The sequence below is a fragment of the Euprymna scolopes genome, chromosome 33 (genome assembly GCF_053919585.1).
Source record: "Euprymna scolopes isolate OS-2025 chromosome 33, ASM5391958v1, whole genome shotgun sequence".
NCBI lineage: Eukaryota > Metazoa > Mollusca > Cephalopoda > Sepiida > Sepiolidae > Euprymna > Euprymna scolopes.
In genome coordinates this window covers 32,394,115-32,404,114 of record NC_136514.1, presented here as the reverse complement: position 1 = coordinate 32,404,114, position 10,000 = coordinate 32,394,115, and the positions used below count along the sequence as shown (strand labels likewise).

Here is a 10,000-nt window from a genome sequence, read left to right as displayed (position 1 = left end):
TGCATAAACTTCATTAAATTCATTGGATGCTTCACCCCTGAATTATATTCACCTGGAATATATATATATATATATTTATATATATATATATATATATACATATATATGTGATGAAAATTATGGAAATCATATTCCAACATGATGGAATAATGAAAAAAGGACAAACCAGAATAATATCAATGTTTTTATTTGAAGACTTCATTGGTATACACATTTTGAATGCTAACGGTTTTTGTTTTAGTTTTTATCATATGGAAATAGAACAAACACATCCATTTCACATTACAAACACAAAAAGTATATTTTCAAACATTGTACTGGTTTTTATTTTTTCAAATCAATCATCCTGAGGAAATCTTAAATGAAAAACGAAACGTTAATGAATATATAACTTTTTTTTGTTCCATTTTCACACACACACACTATATATATATATATATATATATATATATATATATATATATATATATGACTGTTTTTTTTTTCTGTGGAAAGCAACCATTTTTACTGACCATTCGTCCAAAACATTAGTATGTCCAGTGTCGCGACAATGTAATTTTGTTTATATTAATAAAAAATATACCTTGCTCTTCTATTATTGAGCATTCTTTATAACTTACGTGCTTTCACTCATTAAGGGATCTTTATCCTGGTATATATGTGTGCGTGTCTGTGTGTGTGTGCTATTTGTTATGATAAAGTGCATCAAACTAAGTATATGGTTTGTATGCACAGAATTAACTCTTCAACTAATTAACAATCATTATAAAATTTGGACCCAGCTACTAGGGGTAAGGGGTTAGCTATATTTACTTTAATTTAGTTTTATGCAAAGAGAGTATAAAGAGGGTAGAAGCTCTTCCTGAAGATTCAGATACACCTCAAATTTTTGCGAAATTTTGACGTCAAGGATTAGCCATCAATTAATCAATATTCCTTAAATTTTAGCTTCTTTGGAGTATTTTAATATATTTAGTGGGATAGGAGCAAACTTCCTCATTTGTAAATTCAGACGTATCAAATTTGCATTGAATTTGGTCCTATAGTCATCAGAGACCAATCAAACATTGATTCCCTGAATTTCACCCTCTTAAGACTTCTTAAGCATGAAATTTTAGACATTTTTCTCAAATCAAAATTGTGTAATGAATTTGAACCAAAATTAGAAACAAGAATTCTAAAAGTATAGCAAAAAATGAATCGAAATATATAGTTTATTTCTCCTAAATACAGAGGAACATGATTTTAAAAATCAGAACTGCTGTGGCCGGAGGGGAAGTTTGTTGTAGGGACAGTGAGGGGAACACAATTTATGACTTACCTCCTAATCCTGTACTGAACACCCGCATTGCAAGAAATCCGCCACAAGTTTCTGAACTGTTCTGTGGGCATTTACTCCCACACTGACCATCATGCAACTGGCCGTATTTGCCAAATTCGTCTCCGCACCAACATTCTTTAGTGTACTGAACACCAGCATATTGAAAGCCTGCAGTTAAAAAATAGAAAGAAAAATTCAATTAAGACCATGAGGAGATAATTCGTTCTAGTCGGCTGATTTTATATACATGTGTGTGCGAGTATATTTTTTTAAAAAAAAGATTAACTATTATTTTTATACCTACAGACACTAATGTGCCATGCTTATGCAATCATTAGTGTACGAAGTGATAATTACTGCTGGTCGGAGATTCAAACCCAGTTACCAAACATTGACTTCATAGGCTAACATTCTACCTCAAGGCCACCTATGTGTGTGTGTGTGTGTGTGTGTGGTTCCTATAGAAAGCTAGAAAATTAGAAGACAAGCTTTCTTCGAGATTGATAATTTGTTTAACCACACTGAAGAGCTGTGATAAAGTGAAACAGTGCGTGTGGATAACTATATAAAAGCCTCTCCATCTTCACGGGTTGAGCATACCCTCTGCTATGACTTTAGCATAATGCAAAGCTCTTTGTAAATAAAAACAAATGGAGCACAGCAAGAGTGGTGGTCAATGTTTGTAGAAAACATTGTTAGATATCATTGCTGGCAGCAGCAATCCTGTGGCCTGCTGAGTAGAGCTAACTCTCAAGTCGATGATTCTTGAAGCTACTGTTCCTCGTATCGCATACCAGAACGGGCTTAAATCTAATAGGTCCCACACTGTCAACTAAGCTTTAACCTCTGTCCCATCACTGCAATATTGCATCCTTGTGTCTGCTTTACATGCAAATTTAATGGAATGTACTCTGATCAACACATTGCACTTGTTCCCCCTTGACGTACTTGCTTAGCAACAAAATCACACCCATTCATTGTAGAGGTTACTAAATGCCGAAAAGCCTTCTACTCAAATATTCTCTTTCCTTGGACAGCAAGGCTCTTCCTGCTACCTGCCTCCCCAATCGTACTGACATACAGAAATTTAAATGTAATGTAAAACAACATTTTGTTCATTTCCTCTAAACATAGTCTCAAATAGTAGCTCCTTCATCCATGTGGCGATGCCACTTGTTTGGAGGTTTTTTTTTTTACAGGAATCACCACTTATCAAGGCCCGGACGCCATTCGAGGATAAGGGTTATTGGGCATACATTAGTCAATATGATTATAGCTTAGTAAACATAAGTAGTGGGAATTTTGTAAATTGGATTACTTAGAGTGACGGTTCATCAAGAACTTGTTTACGTTGGACTTGAAGACAATCAGGTGAACGCAATTAAAAAAAAAAAAAAAAAAAAAGAAAATGTGCATTCTAAAAATTGTTAAATGCCAAAATGTAACACTTTACCAAGGATTTTCAATTTTAACTTTCAAAAAAAGTCTGCAAACTTATTGAAGACGTCTCGTAACTGATACGCATCGGAACTTTTCCTTGTATTATATGATCTGATTTTTCTCCAGTTTCCAGACGGACTTTCTACCATTTGGATTACTGCTTATATATTTGGATTCTCACTTACCATCCAACCTTTAACCCATGTATCGTTGGATTTTGCTGTTCCTACCTTCATCTCCAAATATGCTTACCATGTGGAATATCCTTTTGACTTATATACTTTTATTATATTTCCTAAAAACTGACTTCCCCCTCCCACCACGTTTTAAAGTTTTCAATTCATGTGCTGACCAGCTTATAGCCAGCCTATTACTGTTTATTTTTCTATTTTTCCTCTGAAGATAAGGGACATTCTTTGAAACTTTATAGAGTAACGACATTTTCATCTAGTACCCCTTGTGACGAATAATAAATGTTTTTTTTATTTGTTTTTTTTACATGGTAGTCACCACTTATCAAGGCCCGGAAGCCACTCTGGGATAAGGGTTATTGTGTGTACAGTGATCAATGGGATAGTATCGTAATAGTCGTTAGTATTGGAGATTTGATAAAGTGTCTTACTTAAGGGGGGGGGGGCGGTTCATTAGGAATTTGTTTATGTTGGACTTGAAGACATCCAAGTTGTAGTCAGATGGGAAAGAGGCAAACGGAAGAAAGTTCCACAGTCGTTCACTTCTAAGAAAGAAGCTTTGTTCATGCAATCTACATTTTGATTTTGGAACAGATAAAGAGTGGGGAAAGTTTTGACAGTGGTTTCAGCTAGACGGGTGTTTATCATGAAAGACTTGCGAGAGGGAGGGGAGACCAGAGATTGGAGCTCAGACGAGCACTTGCCATGGAAGTAACGATAAAACTAAGACAGGCTCGCAAATTTCAACTTACTTTGATACCAACCATTGAATATTATCCGACTGTTTACTGTTTGTGCCAACCTAATTGGTTATTATAAAACTTAATTCCGTATTTCCTGTGTAATTGTCAGTAGCCTGGAGGTTGAATACCAGTCTATAGAGTCAAGGATGACTTTTGGACTGGGTTCAAATTCCCTGACTGACAGCAATTATAATTTCCTACACAAATGAGAACATAATTCAAAACACATATCTCAGTAGGTTTAAAAGTAATTATTAATATTTATTTACAACTGTTATTGTTATATATATATATATATATATATATATATATATATATATATATATATATATATATATATATATATAAGTGAATATCACTTTTACAATTGATTTTTCAGAGTACTCTAACCACTTACCTGTGGCATAGTGTGGGCAACTAAAAAAAAAAAAAAAAAATTACAAATTACTTAGAACCTCTATCCAGTCACGACTGACGGAACAAGAGTATGTTACCCCCGTGAAGTAAAGAAATTCGTCCAAATTCTCAAGTTCAGAAGAAACCTTCCTGAGTTCGACAAGATGCACTTGAAGAACGTCGGAGGTTATATCGACCGAAACGTTGTGAAAATCACACTCAAGATGAGGACAGCAGTCCGATGAATCAAAATGTTATCAGGTTGCTGTTGATATTTATTTGCTTCCCCGCGAAAACAAAAATGTGACACAAGGTCATTTTTAATGTAGGAGAAAACCAGCTCCTCCAAAAGAGGGCACTCTGGAAGCAGGCAAAAATAAAATTGCCTTAGTATAGAAGGGTTTCCCTCTCCATTGACTAAGAACAATTTAACTTGAGTGCAGCGTCAGAGCAGACACCACACCTCGGCCACCAGGGCGACACGCGTATGCTCTCTATTAGGTTGCTGTGTTCGTCATATTGTACTAACAGTTTTTTTTTGTTTTTTCAACTTTACTTGTCTCCACAAAAGGACAAGGCAGGTCGAATATAGAACTTAAATTAAGAGAAAGTGCTATTTATCGTGGTGCTATAAGTAAAATATAAGTGTACGTTGTACATTTTAACATGATTTTATTCAGTTTGAGTTTTTATTTGTTTCTAGACATTCTATTAGATTTTATCCTGATATTCAAACCAGGGTTGCGGAGTCGGATGGTAAAATTCTGACTCCGACTCCTAGAATTCCCAGGATGCCAACTCCAACTGCTTTGATATCTTTGACTCCTTAACACCTATGTGGAAATCTATTCTGCAGATCCATATACCAGCCTCCCACACCTATTCAGCATTTTATAAATACTTTTCATGTATATTATTTTTTACGTTTAACATTCATTTGTCTGATAAATATACTCACATGTACACTCAACCAGCTTTACAGAATAAGTTAAGATAACAAAGGGATGAAAAAATGTACAATTAAATTTTATTATGCTATCAGTTCAAAAGGGAATACGATATTTAGGGGTAGGGAAACCTCTTTAGGCCATGACATTTTGAAACCAAACGCTTCTCATCAGAAGAGGGGGAGTAAAGGTGCATACTATACAGAAGAAATTTTTTAAAAGATAATATTGCCTTTATGGAAAGAGGATTAAAGGAAAAACCGGAAAAGTTTAAAGGGCTATAGTAGCATAGGTTGCTTCTTATTGATTTAAGCCGTTTTTTTTTTTTTTTGTTTTTTGGTAATTCTGGATCAATTCCAGAGTAATCCAATTGTGAAATTCCATTTGATTTAGGAACTAGATGACTTTCGGATTACAATCCGATTGTTATCCTATGTCATCCATAGTGATCTCAAAGATGAAATTTTCATTTCTTTAATAAAGAATTTCATAGATAAGGACCCTCATGTGTCTATAGAGACAATAAATTCACAGTTTGATGTCAGTGTGGGAACTGTACACACAATTATTCGTGAGAATTGAAGATGCAGAAGATTTGCGCAAAGTATGTCCCAAGAGTGCGCTATCCTAGTCACAGACTTTTTGACCAAGATGGGCATCAAGACAGTTCCTCGCCCTCCTTATAGTCCAGACCTTGCTCCCTGTGACTTCTGCTTATTCCCTAAGCTCAAGGAAAACCTTAGAGGCTGTCGTTATGAGACAATTGAGGAGATGAAAAAGGTTGTGGCGAGGGTCATTAACTTACTCATGCAGGAGGACTTCCATGGGGCCTTCCAGAAGTTGTTGGAACGGTACAACAAGTGCATTGTTGCCGGAGGAGATTAGTTTGAAGGGGACTAGCGGAAAGTTGAAAGTGATTGCAGAAATCTGACCCACTTATTCTGCCGATGAAAAGGAGGCACGGGGGTAGGGGAAGGAGTATAAAGCACACCTCATCACTGTTACACATCACTAACTTATAATATCGTTCTAATTGCTTAATTGCGCAGGTTAAATTGATGTATCATATTGCCGATGCGTGCAAGCGTGTCGGTTTACGCACTCAAGTTTAGGTTGGTTGTTTTTGTTTTACGGCATATCAACCCTTTTCAGGTTATTTAATGCCAAATCCAGTGATTTTGAAGAAAAAATTTTTAATAGAATATATATATATTTTTTTCAAATCAGTTTCTATTTAACCCATAGTTGGGACCCTAACAGGTACTACCACTCCGAGTCAGAGTGGACCTAGGAGCAACGGCAATTAAACGGTGGCTCCACACTCCCCAAAGCCCGCAAGCTGGGGCCTCACCATCGGATATGGTTTAAGGTCATGTCCAGGACGAAGCATTCAAGTTTATGTAAAGTTCAATGTTTATTTAGGATTATACTTATTTAAAAAAATAAAGATATCGAAAAATCTTTTATGATATACGTATTCGTTTGTCATGGAACGAAGAGATGATATTCCAAAAATCACATAAATTGATCAAGTAGATGTTTTTTTTTTTTTAACTAAGAAAATCAAATTAATGACAAAACGAGACATTTATTTAACATGGCGAATCAAAATCGTATAAGAGGAAGACAACTCAATTCGAAATATTGAGAACAAAATCAGCCTTATAAGGTATACATTTAGTATTAAAATCGTTCAAAATCGTAAACTTTTATTTTCTTTGTTAGAATAAGAAAACAATTGATCAATGTACGTGCATTTTCAAATACGACATCTCCGTTCCGTGACAAATATGTACATCGTAAAGAATTTTCTGTATTTCTGTTTGTTTTTAATAAGTGTATTTCTAAATAAGCAGCTAAAATTAAACTAAATATCTAGAAACAAATGAAAATGCAATAGAGTTAAAAACAAATTTAAAAAAAAAACTCATAAAAATATATCAAATACACTCTTTCGTTTCTTTTATTGATACTAACTGATGGTATTTTTGTTGCCTTTTATGCAAGCAAGGGATTCTGAGAATTTTGATTTGTTCATTTTTTCTTTTCGTATTATTTGGATTCTTTGGACTACAGTTCTCATTTTGAGAGTTATTTTCACAATGTTTCGGCTAATGTAACTTTCAACCTTTGTCAGATTTATCTTGTAGAACTTGTGAATCTTTCAGTCAAACTCTGGAATCTGGATTGAACGGAATCCTTTGTTTAATCCACAGGGGAAGCCTGCTCTTGTTCCATCAGCCGGGAGTGATATATCTTCTATCTTCTATATATATAAAAGCCAAACGTCTGTGTGTATATATGTTTGTTTGTAACGCTAAAACTTTTGAAAGACGGAACCAAACTTGACAAATTTGGTATCATATCGAAGCCCCATCACCCGGATGACAAATATCGAAATTTCACGTCAAACGGACCACTAAAAGTTGGTCAACTGATCAGTTATCTTCGAGGGGGGCCCCAAAAAAACCTGTCATTATCTATATATATAAAAGACAAATGTTTGTTTGTAACGCTAAAACTTGAGATGAAAGATTCCTCTCCCCTAAGAATAAAACATATGTTCAATATTTGCTTTTGTTTTTTCATTGTTTATACGGTCCCGAGCAACGCCGGGTAGCCCTGCTAGTATATATATAAAAGCGAAAATGTGTGTGTATGTATGTATGTTCGCTTTTTTTTATGTCTGCAAAAGGCTTTTTTCCGGCGGGTTCTCGAGGCCGTTGCTCATTCTTAAAACTTTTAATATCACGTCGAAATCATAATATCTACGATTTAACAACGGGGGTCGCCTGTCTATTTAATTTGCCAGACTTTGAAAAGCTAAATATTCTACGTTTTTGGATCGCCATGTGTGGATTCGACTTTTTCATCTAATAAAAGCAAAACTAATTCGAACCTGGAGTCATTGTTCTGGTTGCGATTGCCGAAAAGTCCAAAAGCAATCAGCTTTGATCAATGTGGAATTTCTCCTTATATCAGACAATTGCTATTCAATTTGGAAAATCGCCTTAAAATGGGGAACTGCCCCCCCCATCATATTTGGGAAGCCAAAACTGCCCCGCATTGAAACAAAATAAACAAACCCCAAAAGACTGCCACGTCATCGGAACGCTCCCGCAATGATCTCATTAAGCAGCCACCTGTCAATCAAACCTCTTCGACTTGACTCACTTTTTTACCCTTAATTTAACATGCTTATCAATTCCTCTCCCTTTGTGGCCGAGATGGTTAGGTGGCTGGCTTTTTTCCCCTTTCGATTCAACCTTCGCATCAAGGCTTCGGGGTTTAATCCTACCAAGACTATTTTTTTTTTCTTTTACACCTCCAAACACCCGCCCAACGTTTTTTTTTTTAACATACATACCTCCAAACACCCGGGCAACGCTGGGTACCCCCCGCTAGTCTATAATATAAATCTCATCTGTCTATTTAAATTTATGTATGTATGTATGTATGCCTAAAACTTTAGACAGAGGCGACAGATTTTCACAAGATCTGTATCGTTTTGAAGCTCTACCCTTCGGATGACAAATATCGAAAAATTGGCTATAAACATTAATTCCTTTACCCTCAACTGGGCATTTTTCTACAGGGAGGGGTCGCTTTTTTTGCCAATATTTTAAAAAGTCATCCCTGCTTTTCGATTGACTAGCCTTAATTTAGACCTATGTCACTTCCAGTTTCACAATGGGCACAACAGCAAAGAAGTCACGTTTTTTGTTTTTTTTTCAACGTTCTTTTCCTCATTTGCGGTACGGGTTCAAGCCTGCCTGCCTGCCTGCCTACTACCACTTTTTTTTTTTTTTTTTTTTTTTCCTTTTTTTGCTCAATACACACTTCCAAACACCCGGGCAACGCCGGGCACCCAAGCAAGTTTTAAATAATTCACGATTGTATTCTGAGTATCATCCGTGCTTAGGACTGAACCTCCAACCTCCAGAAGAGTTACATCAACTTTAACGCCGTCAAAAATAACACATAAGAACAGTAGTCTGGATCATCCAAATGCTATTAATATGAATTATTAATCATTATTGGAAAAATTCAGAAATGTAATACCTTTTCTTTTAAAATTTTTTCTATACACTAAAATGAGAAACTAAAGGCAATACGATTAGAGACTAAATAGAAATGTTAAAGATTTAAAGCAGAAAATATTAGCTAAGTCCAATCAGTACTCTTTGGTGATCGATATAGTTGTCACTTCCTTCATTAGTCATTCACTCATTTTCATTGTATTGTTAAGTTAAATACCTGGTACATCCAAATGGTCACCCCTCTGATAATGACCAGGTTAAGCATTGCTGAATTTTAATTATTTCTCATATGCTGCTGCCTCCATGGGGAGACAGAGTTGGGTGTTAGCTATACATAAAAAATAAAATCCGAAGTGATTTCTTAAAATCTAATTTTATTTGTTGTTTCCTTAATACCACATACGAGGTGCATTCAATAAGTTTCCAGGCTTTTTTTTTTTTTTTTTGTATTTAAAATTGTTGTAGACTCTTGAAAACTTAGTGTGAATTTCTATACATCTTATGAGATGACCGACCAATTTTTATGATTTCAGCTTCAGATGAACAGCTACATCAGGAATTGGAATACACCATACCAAAGCCTGATTGTCACAGCTGATAAATCTCAAAAATGCAATCTGGGCATGAGGACACTTTAGAAGATTGTCAATAAAATTCCGTTTTAAACTTGGAAAAATGCTACCGAAACCTATGGAATGCTTTAGGCTGCTTTTGGACCATCTTGCATGAATCAAGCATCAGTTTTTGAGTGGAATAAGAGATTCAAGGCAGGCGGGGAGTCTGCGAGGGATAGTGAGAGGTGTAGGAGGAGGAAGGAAGTCAGAACACCAGAGTTGATTGGCCAAATAAAGAATTTTATAGATAAGGACCGTCGTGTGTCTATATACACAATAAGTGCATAATTTGATGTCAGTGTGGGAAC

General features: G+C 35.5%; 1 protein-coding gene across 1 annotated transcript in view; it reads right to left on the bottom strand.

Moving 5' to 3' along the window:
• The window catches only part of LOC145258188 (xylosyltransferase Oxt-like), a 545,527-nt gene that overhangs the window by 72,981 nt on the left and 462,546 nt on the right, over window positions 1–10,000 (bottom strand). The window contains exon 4 of the mRNA XM_080116075.1: window positions 1,322–1,489. Coding sequence (XP_079972201.1) covers window positions 1,322–1,489 — 168 coding nt within the window. The remainder of the gene's footprint in view (window positions 1–1,321; window positions 1,490–10,000) is intronic.